Source organism: Tympanuchus pallidicinctus, unplaced genomic scaffold, assembly GCF_026119805.1.
Source record: "Tympanuchus pallidicinctus isolate F22 unplaced genomic scaffold, pur_lepc_1.0 scaffold13, whole genome shotgun sequence".
NCBI lineage: Eukaryota > Metazoa > Chordata > Aves > Galliformes > Phasianidae > Tympanuchus > Tympanuchus pallidicinctus.
This window is the reverse complement of record NW_026294648.1, coordinates 7418093-7437290: the sequence shown is the minus strand read 5'-3', so window position 1 is coordinate 7437290 and position 19198 is coordinate 7418093. Positions and strand designations below refer to the sequence as shown.

General features: G+C 46.2%; 1 protein-coding gene across 10 annotated transcripts in view; it reads left to right on the top strand.

Moving 5' to 3' along the window:
- The window catches only part of ARHGEF9 (Cdc42 guanine nucleotide exchange factor 9), a 192561-nt gene that overhangs the window by 130565 nt on the left and 42798 nt on the right, over nucleotides 1-19198 (top strand). For all 10 annotated transcript variants that reach the window (XM_052672863.1, XM_052672862.1, XM_052672861.1 and 7 more), the window contains 3 exons: nucleotides 6637-6828; nucleotides 13421-13600; nucleotides 15358-15590. In XM_052672863.1, the coding sequence (XP_052528823.1) occupies nucleotides 6637-6828; nucleotides 13421-13600; nucleotides 15358-15590 (605 nt within the window). The remainder of the gene's footprint in view (nucleotides 1-6636; nucleotides 6829-13420; nucleotides 13601-15357; nucleotides 15591-19198) is intronic.

Below are 19198 nucleotides of genomic sequence, written 5' to 3'. Positions count from 1 at the left end.
ATTCCCCCTGGTCAGTGCCCCTTCCAGGGCAGAACACACAGGGATGGATCAGTGAAGCAGTGCTCCTTCCTATCATTCATCTTTGCTTAGATCTCCAGGTGTTGTAATTTTACGTTGGTTTTCCTGCTGAAAAGCTGGAAAACTTTACTTTTGGTTGATAGATGAGAAGTGCTAGATCAATTGGTGGAAACTTTTAAGGCACTTTTTAGGAGACTGCACCCAAGTCTTCTCGTAGTGCTTAGCACCACCTGCCGTGGCATCAAGGAGAGATGGGAGAGATGGGAAGAGGGAGAAGAGGATGGCACTGAATGGCCTTTACCTGTTGGACAAATAAAACGTTGTGTGCTGCAGTGTCTGCTGCAGCATCAGTGCCTTTTAAAGGAGATTTTATTCTCCTGTGACAAATCCAGCACAAAAATAGCTTCTGGTGGAGGTACCGCACGCAGCGTGAGCAGTACTCCACAGTGACAGGATGCACTGCAGACAAATTGTGGGGCTTTTTAAAGTCAAGCAGCATTTTAGCATCCAAACACTGCCTGTGCTAATTGCAACTGTCATTAACGTGACAGGGAATGCCACTCAGCTCAGCATCTGTCAGATCCCCAGAGGTTCAAATGCAGGCACTTGGGCCCTTCCTCCTACAAGCTGGTTTCTGGGCGCAAATGCACTGTTTTGAGGCCGTTCTTTCAATTGGACACAGATCTTCACAGCCCCTTCCCTGTTCTCTGCCAAGCTAGTGTGAAGGAAGACCTCTGCTGAGTGCAGTGGTGGCTTCCTTGCAAGCTGGGCTGATGCAAGGAACTGCCAGAGCTCCTCCATGCACTTCAGGATTTTAGGAAATGAGGAGAGCTGAAATGCAGTATGTGAGGGTAGCATATAGCACACCTGGTGCATTGTGTGTCCAAGTAACATTTGCTGCCTGGTGGAGCTTTAGCACATGGGAACTGGCTCAGAAAACAGGGTGGAAACACAAGGCATCTTCCTTGGAGGTTTTTTTTTCACGGATACAGAATCTGAAGGTGTTCCTATGGAGCCCTTGTTTTCTCCTTTTCCAGCAATGAGTGAAGGGTATTTCTTACCTTGGGTAAAGGGAACTGCTGAGGCTAGCAATTAAGAGTTTGGGGAGGAAGAGGAAGAGCTGCAAGAGGATTTGCTGGGGCTGCCAGGAGGGTGAGAGCATCCCAGCACCTTCATCTGCCAGGCCCTCACCTCTTTGGCAGGCAGGGGAGGGACAGACATCAGCCATGGGGCTCAGAGAGCCCAGAGTAACCTGCTCATTCCCTGGTTGTGGTGCCCAGGTGCTGGAGTGACATTGTGAGACCAATGTTGACTGTTGCACCTATGCAAAGCTCTGCACTCTGTACTAACTGGTACTTGTTATAAAAGCCACTGGTGAGCAGAATGGCAGCAGCTCTCTGGAAGGATCTGCCTGCATTAATCTGCCACACTCCCTAATTGTGAGCAAGGATTCAGGATGGGACATTGTCTGCTAGTTTTGTCCTTGTGACTCTCCAGTGGAAGGAGATGAATAATCTTGATGGCTGGTAAAATGTTTGTTTTATCATGCTTTCTGATTATGATGAGACTGTCAGCCCATAGTGCCCATTCAAGTAACGTGTCCCTGTGTACAGTGTGTGCTTTCAGCTGTCTAAATATATGATAATTACAGGTCATATTATGTTGGAATGGTGCTGTTTGGTGATTTTATGCACCATTTAGGTACAGCTGCAAATTGATAAATCACATTTCTACAGGTTTTTTATAAATCACATATAATATTAATTAGTGCAATGAAGTTATTAACTCTCCCTGGCTCCTGCATCCTTAGGCAAAAGGACTTTTCTTGACTATTTTATCCGCTTCTGCCAATTACTGCTGGTCATGGCTTCCTAATCAGGGTTGAGTTTCCAAATGGGACGACTGTGAGCCTTGTGATAAGCCTGTTCTTCTACATGTGTGGAGTGGCCTTTCCAAGTGAAATATCACTTAGAATTAGTGTTACGCAATTTGCTTTTTTTCATGCACTTTTTGTTGGTTCCTTTTAATTAATTCCTAATTTAGAAGTTTGAAATGGTTCTAATGGCAGCATTCCTTGCTTTCTTTTTCTTTTGCTATGTTGGACCTTTTCAGTGGCACGAGGGAGGCTGCTGTTCACTGTATTATTTCAGAGCCTGTGCTTTTTTGCATTGCAGAGGTGTTAAAAAGGCACTGAAGGCTAATTTGTTATTGTAGGGTTGTTGATGATTTGAAGAACAGCAGTTACTTTTTGCTTTTTTTTCTCCTAAAAGATAGATAGTGTTGGGTGCAGTGATTAAAGCTGGAAATACTTGTGCTCCAAGCCACAGCCCCTAATTGCTGAGGACAGGGCAGGAGCCCAGAGAGACTTCTTGAAATCCAAGTGAGAGGTGCCAGGTTGAATTCCCATCTCCTCCTGTGGAAAGCCCTCCAGGAGCTCAGCAGGGGTGGCAGCCACCCAGCTGGAGTGGGAGGACTGGGCAGGTGAGGTGAGGGAGGAAAAACAGAGGTCTGAAGTTTCTTTTGTAAAACAGACATAATTTTAAGGGAGGGAGGTAAATCTGTGCACTGCTGATCAGTGCACACTGGAAAATATCTAAGGAAGGGGTGGGACGTTCTTTCACTAATGGTATCTCAGCCATTACTGCAACAGTGGGGTGCTGAGCTTTTTGGGCAGGAAAGCGTTGTTGGGAGAGTTGCACGTGGCTAGAACACACTGAACAGGGCTCCCTTGCCCACAGGTGACTATGGAACTGCACTAAAACAGGAACCTTAGCAGCCCTGTCTAGATCAGCTAAAGATGACATTCAGTAAGGTGCTGGGAGGGAATAGTGTCACTCCCAGTTTGCCTCTCGTACCTGCCTGCAGTGCAGCAGCATCAAGGTTCAAGCGAGAACAGAGAAGCAGAGAGGATCTGCCCTCTGGAGATGGTCAACACAACACTCAGAGTGTGACTTCCCCTTACCCAAGCATAGCCCAGCTATTGCTTAGCACAAGCACTAGAGGATTTGAGAGCTGTACAAGCCCCAGAGCTGAAGCAATGCTGTGTCAGACCAAGCACCCAGCTAGCCACTTGTTGCTTGTGGATGAGAACAAAGAGCATGGCAAGCCTGCAGTGATGGATTTAAGGCCATAACTCAAAGCTTTTCTATGTTCCTCCTTCAACATAAAGCCTGCAAACCTCAAAAATACTCATGAAATGTATCATTGGTATAGGAACTTATCCCCTAGTATAGACGGGAGAAGCCTAGACCAGTTGAAGGGGTTGGCCCAAGTTCAGCAGCAGAGCTGGGAATGTTTCTCTTCATCTCTGAGTGATGCTCTGAACTTTAGATGAAAACTAAAATTTTACCCTGAAAAAGTGGAAAGTGTTTGAATGCAGAGATGTGAGAGATACAAAGCTGGAATGTTTGAGAGCACAGGGGGAAGGCTTTCTCTCTTACCAATAAAGTTGTTGCATTTGTTTTAATCTAAAGCAGGAGTCCGCTAGATTACAACTGTAATTTTTTTCCATTTGGAAACATGAATTAGCTGGAAAGGGAAAAAAAATTCATTAAGGAAGAAAGTGGGACTCCTAAGTTTCGTGATGTGGAACCTGGGAATGCTGCTACAGTACACAAGAGGTGTGCCAAATTCTGAGGCTTTCAGAAATCATAAACATTTACAAGCTTGCTGTTTGCATTGGAGAATCAAAGCCTTTAGGATTCAGGCTTTCAAGCTTTTTTCTGCTTACTATTATGACAATTTTTTTTTAATGAAAATGAAGTTTTTTTCATGGTTGCCTGGCTCCAGGAAGTAGAGCTGTAAAACTGCGCTTGGTTGCCAAACAAGCAGGAATGTCTTGAGGCTTGGCAACAAGCTGTTCTGGTTGGGCTTGGGAGAGCTGCAGATACCTTTTCATCTTCAGCTGAAAGTAGTCGAGGGTTTAATTTCTACGTTAGTTCTTGATTTTCTTAGAATCATAGAGTCATAGAATCATTTGAGTTGGAAGGGAGCCTTAACAGCCATCATTGCAACCCCCTGCAATGAGCAGGGACACCTACAGTTCAGAGCCCCATGCAGTCTGACCTTGAGTGTCACCAGGGATGGGGCACCATCACCCCTCTGGGCAACCTGTGCCTGTGCCTCACCACCCTCATTGTAAAAAACTTCTTTGCTATGTCCAATCTAAATCTCCCCTCTTTTAGTCTGAAACCACTTCTCCTTATCCTGTCACAAGAGACCTTGCTAAAGAGTATGGCCCCTCCTTTCTTGTAGTTCCACTTTACATTCTGACAGGCCACGCTCAGGTTACCCGGAGCCTTCCCTTGTCCAGGCTGCACAACTCCAGCTCTGACAGCCTGTGCTCGTGGTTCCATCCCTTGGATACACTTTAATATACATATGGTCTAGAATACCAATAAATCTGCCCTGAGGGTACCTGCTGATGATTGTCCTTTACATCAAACTCACACCTCCCAAGATCGGTGTACAGTATAAATCAGTTGCTTTTGGTAGCTTTGGAAGTCGACGTTGGCTGTGGTGACTCAGAAGCATGTTCCAGTCCGTCTTTGTAGAAGGTGCCATGGCGGAGAGCCCCATCGCTTGGGAAGGTCCTGGGGAAGGCAGGCATTGCCCCCAGCAGTGCACTCGCTGCTGAGCCTTCCTGCAGCAGAGGAGCTGCTTGCTCTCAGATCTGCCCTGCTGCAGCCATGGCCGTGTCGCTGGGTGCTGCTGCACCCGGTGTCCTGACACGGCCCTCCCCTGGGCCTCGGGGCGAGGAAACGAGAGCTGACAGCCACACTCACCGCACTTCACTTCTGCTCTGTCACACAGGGCATCAAAGTGACTCTTGGCTGTGCTGTCCTGGGGAAAGGTACAAAGCCTTCGTGCTTTGGGAACAGCAGCGGGGAGCAGTGCTGAGGTGTGACTGGCAGGAAGGTTGTGTCAACTGGCTTTCCCTCCCAGAAAGTGCTTCCAGATGCTCAGCAGGGGTGTTGTGCCCAATGGATCCTGCAGAGAGAGCATCCCATCACTTACATGGCATCACAGCTCCATGCACCTTTGTGTAAAGTCCCCAAGAGCTCCCAGCCATGGCACAGGTGTGAACAGGGTGAAAAGTCAGGCTTTTTATGGTGCTCTTTTTTTTTTTTTAGACCCAAGTTTGCAGCATCGTGAACATTCTGCCAGAGAAGAGATTTTTTTCTTCCAACACTTGGGTTTCTTGGCCTGTGCGACTCATCGTAGGAAGGCAAAATGTGGGAGCTGTAATAAGAGATGTGGTTTAGCAAAACATAATAATTGGATAGGAAAACAGGGAAGGAGTGTGGGAAGCTTTTGGTGTTTTCAGTGTGCTAATCTGCAGGAACTCGGCCTCTTACAATCAAGACATTTAAAATAGAAGTTAAGCTGAATAATGGGAAATTACTGAAAACTACTAACAGAAAAAAGAAGAATAAAAGATGAGGCTAGCTACACAGCTTGTTTCCCTTATGTCTCTGTGTGGACAGTTTCATGGTATTCTTTCATTTCAAGGTCTCCAGTATGTTCAGCTTAAAATGCTGAGAAGTTGCTTAATTTATGTAACATCTGAGATTATATTTGTAAGACAGCACTGCTTCTGTGTTTTAACCTTTATGTAAAGTTCATTTACGAACCACATCGAGTCCAATTTGAATTGTTAAGGGTTTTTTTAAAGCAGATTTTGCTTTGGGTAACAGGTAACAAAAGGAGGTACTTGGTCCATATGTTGTGCTCAAAGACAGGTGTGGAGTCAGCCGTAGCTTTACGTGTGCAAGTTCAATGCATGCTTTTATTTGATGATGGAAATGGAGTATGCTAAAAGTGCAGAGATCCTTTATCATTGCTATCAGCAATTCCTTGCAGTCTGAAATGTCCAGTGCCACATGGCAGGAAATTTGTTCTGTCAAGGAATGGCCCCGTCTCATCCCAGCACAGTTTAGGGATTGTAACCTCAGGATGCTGAGAAAGCGCTTTTGCCTGAATGAGAATGGCTCATGTGAAATGATGGGGGAAAGCTGCTGTGAAATGAAAATCAATGCTCATGCACAAATGCTGGCCTGGGAAGGCTGAGGAAACCTGAGAGCTGTAACCCCGATTAGCTTGAGCGGATGGTCAGATCTGCTCAGATTCCTGAAGGTATCTCGACCTTTGACAGCGGACATCTGTGAGGGTTTCCTCCCTCCTGACAGAGGTTTCCTCCTGTCACAGCAGCCCCCAGCTGATGAGGGCTGGGGAAAGCAGTGCTTTATGCTGCTAAATTCTGCAGGTTGCTCTGTTGTACAAATGAACACGCTGTAGTTCAGAGCGCTTGGCAGCATCCGGCAGTCTGGTTGCCTTCATATATGATTCTGTTCTTGGAATCAAAACTATCAAAACCCACAGCCCCTTTGTTTACACGAGGAACCAAGTGGAGTGCAGGGAACCACGTGGGGGTGCGGTTATGCTGTTGTGAAAGTGGGCTCTCTGGGCTGCCGTGGATGCAGTGCTGGCATCACCATTGCTGTAAAGAGCAACTCGCTCCAGTATCACCCAGTGCAGTGCAGACCACAGCCCAGGCTTCATTCACTGGTCTCCTGATGCGCTTGCAAATCACCTTGCCGTTCTCCTCTCTTCTCGCAGCTATGGGTGAACCAAGAAGATGGAGTGGAGGAGGGAACCAGCGAAGTGCAGAATGGCCACTTGGATCCAAGCGCCGACTGCCTCTGTCTTGGCAGAACCGTCCAGAACCGAGATCAGATGAGAGCCAATGTCATCAATGAGATCATGAGCACGGAGCGTCACTACATCAAGCACCTCAAGGACATTTGCGAGGTACGTGGGGCTGTGCCATGGGGGATGCAGCAGCACACGTGGTGGGCTGTGGAGAGCTGAGGGCCGAGTTTGGCCTTGAGAAATGCAGGAAGATGTTGCAGTGTGCTTATGAGTAGTGTGTGTAATAGAGGAGCAGCATCTGTCAATAAGTATTGATACTTCTGAGTGTTTTCTGCTGGATCTGCTAATTAGCTTTGGTTTGTATTAACCAAAACAACAGTTTTCTGTTCTTTCTGTACCTTTCTGACTAAAAAATGAAGAGGTTCAAGCATTCTCTTTATTAAAGCCCATTGCCATATACTTTTGAACTGTTGACCAAGGAAATTAGTTTGTAATTAAATCTATCAGTTAACCATTTCATCTGTTTTTCACATTGGGTTCACAACTTCCCCTTGCTCAGAATGGCTTCTCTTACAGTGGTATTGAGAGCAAAACGTTTTCAGTATGGGACATGAAGTACGTGACATTTACATAGCGTAAGGGAAACTGCAAGCAAGTGAACATTGGTGACGGCACCTTCACATCCTCAGCGTGGTTCTTGATTATGCACAGTTAACTCCCACAACTCCTTAGTGACCTGCATGCGAAGTGTAATATATGTGGTGCTGGATGTTTGGGAAGGAGAATGCACAGGCGTGCCTCAGTGTGCTGCAGGACAGCCTGAGAACTGTCTTAGAGAGAGGGAGAACTGTGTTTGCACAAAAATCACAGTCTGGGGCTTTCTGCTCATCCCTCTCAAGGTTTAAGATTCCATGAGCCCGTGTCCAATTTTTCCAGAGTCAGTGTGATGAAGCCCTTTGCAAATTCTACTTAGATGTCTTCCTCCTCCCTTCATACTTGCCACTTTTCTTTTGACAAAGGCAAAGGCAAAGCGGCCAACCAAAAAAGCAACTGTGATGCTTTTCGAATATGGAAGAGTCTTGGGATTTCAATTTGGAAACAAATGAGCTTAATTTCAGTGTGCTATTTCAGTCAGAAGGCTTTGCATTAAAGAAGGGAAAAGCTGCAGGAACTTTTTTGCATCATGCTTCTTTTCCTACATTTGCACTTTTCTATTGAAAAACTGAATAAATCTGAACGTGTGTTTCCTGGCCATGTCACCATGCTTTTGCCAAATAAGATTTTCAGGAGGAGCAGATAGATGCAGTTTTTGTGACAGCTGTGGAGTAACACTGATTTGCAGCACGTAACAACATGCACAATGTGTGAAAAAGATGTGTGATACAAAATGGTGTTGAGGGATAAAGCTGACTGCCAGGTAGAGCACCAGGAAGTGACTCAGCTGTCTCGCTTAGAAAATGAGGACTGAAGTGGGCATTCTCGTCTGCAGAGTGATGGGCTGTCCTTTGCTCAATGCAATCAGAGCCATCAGTTTGCCTGGAGAAGGCTTGGAACCAGCACAGCCATGGCAGGCATTTTGGCACAGCATGACACGAGTGTTCCTGTTTGGAGTGGGTTGGAGATGCTGTGAGCTCCTCCAAATGGGTTTGTACAGAGGTGATGTTTTACCAGGGAATACCAGGTGTTTTTCCAGGAGATACCAGACACCTGCTGATGAGATGCAGAAGTGCTGGTGGCAGTGGCAAGCTCCCCTTTCCCCTCTGCTCTTCTATTTGAAGGTGCCAGGACAAATGGGAGCAATATGACATACTGGTGGAATGCAGAGTAGTGCTGGCTGGGTGGCAAAGGTTGAGCCTGATTGAGCTCAGCCATGTAGTCATACTCCCATTGCTGAATTACAATAAGTCCTAAGGCCATTGAGACACCTTAAGATATGAGGTTGCTGTCAGAGGATTGTAGCCCCTGTGAGGTGATTAGCAACCCTCCAATTGCTCTTTTCTGCTGTAGGATGTGTTCCAGAACCTGCTACTCTGTTATTATAGACCATGTTATTATTCATAATACCCATGGCACCAACCCTGCTAAATCAGGAGCTCACAAGCTAGCCAGCACCAGAATGAAAATTACCTGTGCTTCAGAAAGCAGCTGGCTTGGAGGGGAATCCCCCTCTCAGCAAACCACAAAGCACTGAGAATTGCTGCTGCTGTGCCCTTGCTCAGTGTGAAGGTCTGGTTGTTGTATGGTGAAACAATTTTTGAAGATTTTTATGAGGGACAAAATGCTGAGCTTTCTCTGGGCTGCATTGTCTGGTGCAGATGGATTGTTATTCTTTAATATCACCAAGGGGAAAAGAAGAAAAAATGAATCCAGCCTTAGGGAAATATCCAGCAATAGGAATTTGAGGCTTGGCAGTTAAAGCTTAGAAAAATAATCAGCTACTGAAAACTAAGCTTTTATAATGGGTAGCAGCAGCTAGCTGCTGCACTGGGGCTCTGAGCCTGGGAAGGCACGGGGCACATCCCTACTGGGGGTGACACCAACAGAGCAGCCGAGGTATTGGGATAGCAGGCAGCTCGAGGGGAGCAGTGAGCACCAAGGGACAGGAGGGGGGAAAACACCAGCCAACTTCCACTGCTGCATTTTTCATCTCTCCCAAATCATATCACTCTGAATTCATTTTTTAATAATGCTAGCTGGATCCCATCTAAGATTTGCTTTGGTGCCAGGACAGCGCTGAGTGCTGAATGGCAGTGCATCTCAGCACGTGGAGTCGAGTCTGTTGTGCAGAGCTGATGGGAGAAGCTTTTGCATGGTCCAGGTGGCATTAGGCTGACTCATTCTCAGAGAAGTAGAACGACTGCTTTTCTGTGCTGCCTCGGACATGAGCAGCTTAAAACCCTCCTGGTTGTGCTGTAGTGCACCTCTAGAGGACCACGTATGGGGGACTTCTGTATGGCTGGCCAGTTTCTCATCTGTGGCTAGCAGAGTGGAGGGTGGTTCTGTAGAAAGTTGTATAGATTAATTAGGACATAATACATACATGTATTCCCCAGTATGTGACTTGCAGCTGCGTTTTGCTGCTCACTTGTGCACACCTTGTTTTTCTCCTTTGTATCTGGCTCCTTCAGTGTGCTTCCGAGGAACCAGCTTGTGTTCCTGATGGATTTTGTTGTACATTGTCGGTGGTTCCTGGGCAATCCGTGGTGCCAATGGGAAGGAGTGCAGCCAGAGTGGTGCACGGTCTGTGCCTGATGTGCAGTACTTCTGTTGCCTACTGCTTCAGAGTCCTGACCGCCTGGGAGCAGGCACAGCTCTAGTGTGCCTTTTTCATTCAAACAGCCTCTGCTTTCTTCTTGGGTTACTCTTGGGTTTGCATGTATGGGCGCGATGCTCACCTGGATGTGTGAGCACTGCACTAGTGAGTAGTATTCTGATAGTTCAGATGGTGCTTGTCCAAAGTGAGGGCAGTCTGCAGGACATTGTCTCCCCTAGACTGGCTCAGAGCTGGAGGAAAAGCAGAATATTACCATAGCTGCCTTTTAACTCACAGCCCACAGCAGCTGTCATCTCCTCCTCATTCTTGCTGCAAGTGCTTCCCTCGCCCTCAGCAGGATAGGAAGGACAGATGGATTGTCCACCTCTCTTGACTGTCTCTAAACCCACTTTGGGGTGAAGAAAACTTAGCACTTAACCTCCTGCAAATACTTTCTAACTTTGGCCCATACCTCAGGGACTACATGGAAATGTACTTTAAAGGGAGACAGTTTGACAGCTATTTTTAGGTATTCATTGAGCAAAACACACTTCAACATCTGCTCATCAGTCAGCTATCCCTTTTCTGAGCAAACCTGATGGAATGAGCAGAAGGAAGATGACACTGTTTTATGTAACAAAAGTAAATTTACTGGAAAAAATACGCAGCATCCTTCGTGGTGCATGCTGCATGTTATATCTGAAGGTCTTCAGCCTTCCCTTTGCTGGAAACCAAACATCACATGCACAGGCTGGGTAGAGGATAAGGTTGGGAGCTGCATGCATGCAGCTACTCTCCCCATGGTTTTATAGGTGCCTGTGCAGAAATGTGCTGCTTCAGCTTCTCTGGAGCGCATGACTTGGGCAAAGAGATGAACCAGCAGCAAGAGGAGAGGGGATTTTCAAGACAGAAGCTGCAGCCAATAGCAACCCCAGGGCTGAAAGATGTTCGTATAAATAATCTGTGGACTAATTTCACAGAGCAGCGTGTGCATGAGGGGAGCCTGGCTTGCAGGCAGCCCACAGCGTGCAGCAGGGCAAAGGTGCTGACACAAATGCCTTGCAGCAGCTGTTCAGCACTGCTAGCACTGCAGCCAGGGCCGAAAGGAAGACTCTGGCTTCGTGGGCAGGTGCATGCATTATTGTTGTTTTTTGTAGCTGTTCTGAGATAAGCAGGTAAACACGAAAAGGAGCACGGAAAATATTCTGCATTATTCTTTGATAGTTTGAAATGTCATTTGCCATTCAGCTGTCCTGCAGCATGGGAACCAGCGTGCTCTCATTCCTCCTGGCCTTGAAAAATGAGACAGGGAAACCCAGGGAAATGAGTCATCAAGGAGCTGCTAGAAGAAGAGAGACCTAGATTTAGTAAATGGGGAAGGTATTCCATAACCCAAACTTCCTGGCTGTAAAAGCAGGCATGTTCAGGGTAACGGCATCCTTCTAGCTGAGCTGGACATTGCAGAGGCTGGTTCTTCGCCAGCTCGGCCAAAGTTGCATTTATCATTCTGCAGTTTGAAGTTCTCCCTCCCAGAACCACATGGTGAGGCTGAAGGACACTTTATTATAGCGTTCCAGTAGCTTGCATTATGGACCAGCAGCTGCGTGTCACCAGCTGGCACTTCGTCTGTGTGACTAAGCATCTAGAGCTCCCAAATATAGCCAACCAACTGGAGCTGTTGGCATTTTTTTCCCCTTCATTTTTTTTCTCTCCCTATATAATAAACATAGGGAAAGTCATCACACGATGACCCCTGTATTATTTTCTTTTCAACCAAGAGGCCACAATCCCAAAAAGGCCAGCGTAGCATTTGCTATTTGGCCTAGCAAGGTTTCTAGTCTAAATCATGCAGACAGGCAAAGTGCAGGGGGGTGAAGTGATTTGCTCAATGTCACATGGATCAGTTCAGGGTCAGAAATTCAGCCCAGGCATCCCAAGCCTCTGTGTGTCACTGCATCCCCTGGACCACATATGCTTCAGGCAAGCGTGTTTGAAGTCATCATGATTCAGCTGAAACCAGGATGGCAAGTTCATAGGCAAGGCAGGCTCAGCAAAGCAGGGAGGCAGGCAGAGCTCAGTGTGTTACACTTTTTGATAGAATATTGATCCACTCTATCTTTTTAGATTGGGAAGTCTTCAGAGCAATGTATGATGCCCAGCTAAAGTTGGGCTCAGCACCACTGAGCACCATGGACAAATGAAGACTAAGTAATAAGGAGCATTTTGTTCTGGCACTGGACCAGGATGCAGGAGATCTGAACTGTTGCCAGCTCTGCTGCAGATTCCCTGCTATTTTGGAGAATTTCCTTAAACTCTGCATCCCTGTTGTTCCTTTCTCCTTCTCCATTTATCTTGCACAGTTGTAGACTCAGTGGGAGAGTCTGATGTTTGTACAGTCCAGGACACAAAGCAAGAAAAGCAATAAAAAGTGACAGCTGAGAAAACAGGGCAGAATTTCTGCCTGTTTTGTGCTGTATGGAATAACATATTTGGGATAATCTCTTGAAGGATAAAAGAAACAAAAATTAAAATGACTCTGCTTTCCTCTAGATGGCATTGAGCAGTGGCTCGTGCTGCTCGGGCTGGGGCCAGCAGGAATGCCCACCTCAGCTCCTGCATTGCCTCGGTGCTGTGTGGTGCTCACAGCACTGCAGCCCTCCTACTTTTGTCTCAGAGAGGGGAACAACGTGGGGATGTGTTTCCTGCCAAGTGAGGGAAGGCCATTTGCGTTCAGCATTTTGCTTGGTCCTGAAGTTCCTCTGGGTGGATACACTGTCCATAGCCTCCTCCCAGAGCAAGGGCATGCTACCACACGTTGACAGAGTATTTCTCAGCACCACTGACAACTTCCTTGTCCTGATTACTGTGGCCGGAAAGATAAATCAGAGTAGACAGGGGGCTGAGAGCCCCTCATGGCTTTCTGTGTACTGCCACGTGCTGCTGAAGAGGATGTGAGAACGGCAGTGTTTGTAGGAGCTGCCTGTGATAGTGGATATTGCAAGGCAGTGGGTTTTGAAGGGATGGGTAACACACCTCTTTGAATCATCAGCTCCATTTACCATTCTCTGCAGCACAGTGGGGACAGAGCAGTTTTAGGCTGTGCTGACTGAGATCTCTGGGGAACTTTCCGTTTGGAAAAGTGATTTATACTAAATGCTGAAGGATTTGGAGGCAGAAGCCAGCACTGCTTCTCCTCTGTGCTTTCCACACCATGCCAGCATCCTCTGACGCAGGCTGGGAAGCCTGGTACACACTGGCATGTCCTGAGCAAGGACAGTGCTGAGGTCTGCTCTGGGTTGCGGTGAGAAACATGGCTGCAAGTGCCAAATGTTGCAAATGAGATGTCGTATGTCAGAAAATGGCTTATGGCATTTCCAGGCGTGTTTTGCCTATTGTGTGTTTAAATGTAGAGAGGAATTGATAGAGAGTCAAGAAAAATCTGGAAACAGCCTCTGTGGTTGGATTATTTTGTGGATTGCTCTGTCCTACTTCTTACAGGGTTACTTGAAGCAGTGCCGGAAGAGAAGGGATATGTTCAGTGATGAACAGCTGAAGATCATCTTTGGGAACATTGAAGATATCTATAGATTTCAGATGGGTTTTGTCCGGGACTTGGAGAAACAGTACAACAACGAGGATCCCCATCTCAGTGAGATCGGACCATGTTTCCTTGAACACGTAAGTTCATTTGGTAATTTTATTTGGGGAGCTGGGGTTGTTTTTCGGGGGTATAGAAAAAGTCAGAAGGCAGGAACCACACAGCATCTAACTGCCATCCATCAGTTTTCTTCTGCTCTAGTTACAGTAGTGATACACCACAGGCTACTCCATAGCTACTGTATCCACTTTGTGAGGTACAGATGCAGGGAGCACTCCAAGAGAAGCACATAGTTGGACAACCCCCCCACTGCATTTGAATCAGCATGCTTCCATATCCATTCTCATATTACGTAGGCTCAGTGTCCCTCACATCATCTTCATCCTTTTTTTCTCTTCAAAATATGACTTAAACCCTTCACAAGCCATCCCAATCAGATCAGGGATGACCAGGTGGTTGGAATAGGTAAGAAAGACCAGAGGAGTAACAGGAAGCCTTAGTTGTGCATTACATTGAAAAGTAGAGGAGTACAAATGGCCAGAATGCTCATTCATGGCACTGAGATGCATTTACAAGGGCTGAAAAAACCTGTGAAGCTTCAGTGTGTTCCTCAGCAGGATGGCTGGGCCAGGAGCGAGGTGGCAGCTCACGCTAAGTGTGCACCAGAGGATATTTTAGCTGATGTTGCAGTCCCGGAGATTTGGCCCTGCCATGCTGTTATATAAGCCACGTGCTGCAGGAGCTGTTAGATTGGCCAGTGCTGTATAATGTCAGGAAATGTCAAGGAAATTACAGTGCTGCAGCTTTAGGCTTTTTTTTAGAGACTGAAAAGCTGTATCAGAGCGTACACGTGAGGTGCTGCGACCCAGGGCTGTACTGTGTTACTTACATCAGGGCTGGAGTAGTGACTGTTCACGTATTAGGGACATTTCCAATAGGAATTCATGAAACTTCAGCAGGGCGTCCCTAAAAAGACTTCTGATATCTCTTAAGCATCACTGCACTTCCAATTAAAAGGCAAGTTTATTTTTGAGAAATTGCATTACAACAGTAACATTGCTCACTTTTATCAGAGCCTGCAATCTCTGCTGTTCGCTTCCACAGCAGCAGCATGTTGCACCCTTGTGCAAAAAAGATGGGAGAAATCTTGGTGAGAATCAGTAGCTAAAACTTCATGTCCTAAGGCTGTGCTGTCAATTCATTTATAGTAACAGTAGTAAAAGCTACTGCCGCTATTCAGAGCGATATCTGACACTTCTTGTCTTCATTTCCAAGGAGGCTCAAAGCCAGCAAGGGGTGGCTGGGCATGCATGTGAGTGTGCAAGTGGGCTTCTTGTTTGTTTGTTTGTTTTTCCAATCTTTGGTGCTTTCTGAACCTCTGAGCACAAGGAACTCCACACAGTGGTTGGTTCATGGGGATCGCTGTTGGTACAGAGGTGTTCAGAACTACCCAGATCCCAAGCACTTGTCAGATGCTTTGTGATCCTTCAGGTAAAGAGCTCTACAAAAAGCAAGATTGTCTTGTACCACTGAAGGCCAGAGCTGTGGCTTGGTTCTACCTTTACCTTCCACAGAGAAAATTACTCCACTCAATTCGAAATTGAGAACACCCTCAGAACTGCACAGGGGTTTGATTTAACACACCTGCTGCTTGCAGAGACTTTGGCAGTGTGTCACACAAAGGACCCTCTCTCCTCCCCTCACCCCAGAGCAACCTCTGAGCAGGGAAAGAATTCAGGATCAGCCCTTCCTACTCCTCCTACAGGAGTATCACTTTCTTTAGTCATAATGTTGGTGATTGACTGACGTGTGGTCCCTTGCCTCCTGCCTTTCACAGCAAGATGGCTTCTGGATCTATTCAGAGTACTGTAATAATCATTTGGATGCGTGCATGGAGCTTTCCAAGCTGATGAAAGATAGCAGGTACCAGCATTTCTTCGAAGCGTGTCGTCTGTTGCAGCAGATGATTGATATTGCCATAGATGGTTTCCTACTGACACCAGTGCAGAAGATCTGCAAATACCCCCTGCAGCTCGCAGAGCTTCTCAAGTACACTGCACAGGATCACAGGTATGGGAGTGCTCTTCTTACACAGGGGTTTTGCTCAGTGCTTCTTTACATGGACTCTGCACACACACAGGGGTTGGGTTTTTTTCTGTCCAGCTCTTCTCTTCATGACATCTTGTATAAATTGAAGCAGGCCAAAGGTTCAGCAGATAGTTAAAAAGCTTCTCAAAGCATTGATTCTCAGTGGAGCCAAGCTCATCTCTCTTGTAATCAGACATGTGAACTAATTACCCTTGGATGTACTTTATGATGCTACCAGTTACACTAGAAAAAATATTTAATTAGCACTCAGTGGTCAGAAAGGCTCATTTATTTGTCCTAGAGAGGACCCCAGCACACAGTAGGTGTAGGGCTGGGATCCACAACTCCAACCTGAGTACGCTTAGATTTTGGGAGAGTTCAGAACTGTTCTGCTTTTCAGCCTGCTTCCGTCTCTGGTTTTGTCATTGGCTTTTTAGGATCAAACAAGCATCTGGCAGTCTGATTTCTTCCTCCAAATTTTAAGGATCTCTTTTGTTTGCGATGAGGGCCATCAACCTGAATACCTGCCCTAGCATAAATCGAGTAGTACCTATGATGTCAGTTGTGATAGGTGAAAGAAGAATAAAGCCCTCTGGGAACAGATATTCCCCCAACTTGCCAGTATTCCTTCTTTCTAAAACCTACTTAAAATGAAGTAGTTTGAGAGAAAAAATAGACTACAGAGATTTCAGAAACTTCTGCAAGAGTTCAATTTTTTTTTGTTTTTCCCCACAATCAGCCTTGGAAGTGCACAGATAAGTGACACCAGCAAAGGGATGCATTGATTTGCTCTGGCCAGGTTCACTAGTTCCATTGTTTCCTACCTGCTGAACGCTTGGCTGATAATCACCTATTTGGACATGCATTTGGCTCCAGATCCAATTTCTCTTTTTCCTCTCTTTACCAGACCAAGTCAAACTTGGAGTGGACTCACGGGAATGTTAGGGTATCAGAAACTAGCTTGAGGATCCCAGATGTCGTGGCTTGTTTTGCTCAGCAGCCATGTGATGTCCCCATGATACTGGCAGTGTGAACTTAGTTGTGTGGCTTCACAGTGCAGAGCAGCCCCACTGTGTGGCTTCACATAAGCAGCCCCAGAGAGGAGAGATCTGTGTTTAAAATGACCCTCTCTGAGTTGTTCGGTGTTGAAACCAAAGAGGATGTGGACAGGGAGGTTACACAGGGGTGAACTACTTTAAGTACGTTCCTTTGGGATGTTTTAGAATCAGCATGTTGCTAAGCTATTGGCTACAGTCACTTTCTGTGAGACTCGGACCTTCCCTGTGGTTAAGCAACTGTTGGTTCCTTCAGACCGAGGGCCCTGTATCAGCCCCATGCTGTGCTCTGGTTACTGTGGGCATGCCCCACTCACAGCAGATGGCTTTAAGACACAGAAATACGGTGGGTTACCCCACACTCCCTTGTAGTCTCACTCCTCTGATTCAAGCATTCAAACAGCCTGGGAGCAACCAGTCCTCCTGGCAGCCCAGCTCATGTCCCAGACCTCCCTTATGCCGTTGAGCAATTTACACAGTAAGGCAAAACCCAGAAAGGACTGGGAGTCCCTATGAAAACAAATCTTAGGTTCATATGAGAATGGGAGATTTCATTCTTTTTCTCTGCTGCCTCTTATTCACTAATACCGTGCTTGTAGAGCACCCTGTGCCAGCTCAGGGCAGCAGTGCAGTGATCAGCAGCCTGAACACTCTCCCTGAAATAGCATGAGTTTGGAATTGCACCCTGGTTGACCCCTGGAAAGAGGTCACTGCATTCCCAAAGTAATCAACAAACTATTTATTTTCCTTATGTTATAGTCAGTGCTGCCCTATTATTAATTCACTGTCCAAATGCTTTGCTTCTGTTATTTTTTCTTCTAAGTTTTGCCAGCTCTGCCACAGATGTGGGCTAGGAGCCCAAAAAGTTCAGGCATGAGTCTTTCTTCACTACTGAGTGAAAAAACATGCATGGAGTTTTCTCCTCAAATAGAACATTAGAATTAGTGAATTAGCATAACCAAGATAAAACCCAGCTTGATTGGCAATGGCCACTGGGCACAGAGGCAGGCATGGGGGTGTTTTCAAAGCCTGGCTCCCTTCAATTGCTCATTGTTTCGAGCCTGGTTCATTTGAATTTTTCACAAAGCCACATCTGTTCACCTCCTAAAGGTTTGCACCAGCTTAATATGAAGTAAATGTATGAAGATCCTAAGTGCAGCTTGCTGGTGTCCTGAGTGCTCTGGCTGCAGATTGGAGCTGGGATTAAGAGAGTGTAAGCACAGTATGTGATGGACACTCTGCTAAATGGGTGCACTAAAACCAACCTCTCTTTTCTGTACAGAGATCATTAATGACTTGCTCCATACCCTGCACCTTTCCCTATCGCTACAATGCCTTTCTGTCCATAGTGACCGACCTTTTTTCCTGCAAGAGCTCATGGATGTTTTGAAGACAGGAGTAGCGTGTCTCAATGGCATAGCTTGGTTTCTCCCTTGTGCAGACAGGCTTTTGCTTCTTAGAGATGGCCACTGAAGGGAAGGTGCAACAGATCCTTTGTTGTGCACTGGGATGTGTATGTCAGGCAGCCCATCCTCTATCCTCCTTCACTTTGCTGAAGGACCAGCCCTGATGCTTGGGATTTTGTAGGATTTTTTTAACCTCAGCTGGAATTTCAACATAAGAATTGAATAAAAATTGTTCTCAAGATTTCATCCAGAAAAGGGTGGCAAAATAGCAGATAATATTCCGCTGTATGGTGTACTGTGCTTGTTTCTTAGTATTTATCCTGTTTGGATCAAATAAGGAAATGAAGCTAAAGCTTTTCTCTAATTCACAGCACTCACCCCTATTTTAGCTGTCACCAGTGCAATTCTTTAGCAATAATCAATAAAGCCATTCCCCTCACAGCTGCCTAAGATCACAGTTTTTCTCATTAGTCAGCAGTCAATATCAGCCCTTAAGTTAATAATAAATGATGGTGGCGTTACGGCAGCTGGCCTTGTCTGTCTTTCCGATTGAAATGAACATTAAGGTTCCCTGGAGTGGAAAAGAAGGCACAGGGAGGAAATCAATAGCATTGATTTCAGCATCACTTTTTGAAAAGACTGATCATCATCTTTGCTGGCCCTGGTGGGAAGCTATTTGCACTCTGTGTTATTACGCTCACAGGCACGTCCAGGAAAAAGAGAGAATGGTTTTGATTTGCTCACCTGAAGCCAGCAGTGTGAGCGAATGCCACTGGATAGTGCTCTGTGGCTCTCTTGGAGTTACCTTCTGGCCTAGAAGGGGCTCCAATTTGTCTGAGCGAAGCATATTTTCAAATGTTCATCCTAAAAACATAAAAATCCAAGCCCAAGGACAGAGCTGATCAAAATGGTCAGACTTTCTCTTAAGATGCTCTTTAGTGAGCACCTTAAGACTTTAAAGAATGACATCCACAGCTGCTGCAGATTGAGTTGGGAGAGGCCAGGTTTCTCTCAGTGGGCTTCCAGATGCAAGCCATTGGGAAGCGTCTGCCTTCATGTCTCCTCTCACGCTGCTTTGTTTGCAACCCAGCTGCCCTTTTTCAGTGATCCAGAAAGATGTTGCCAATGC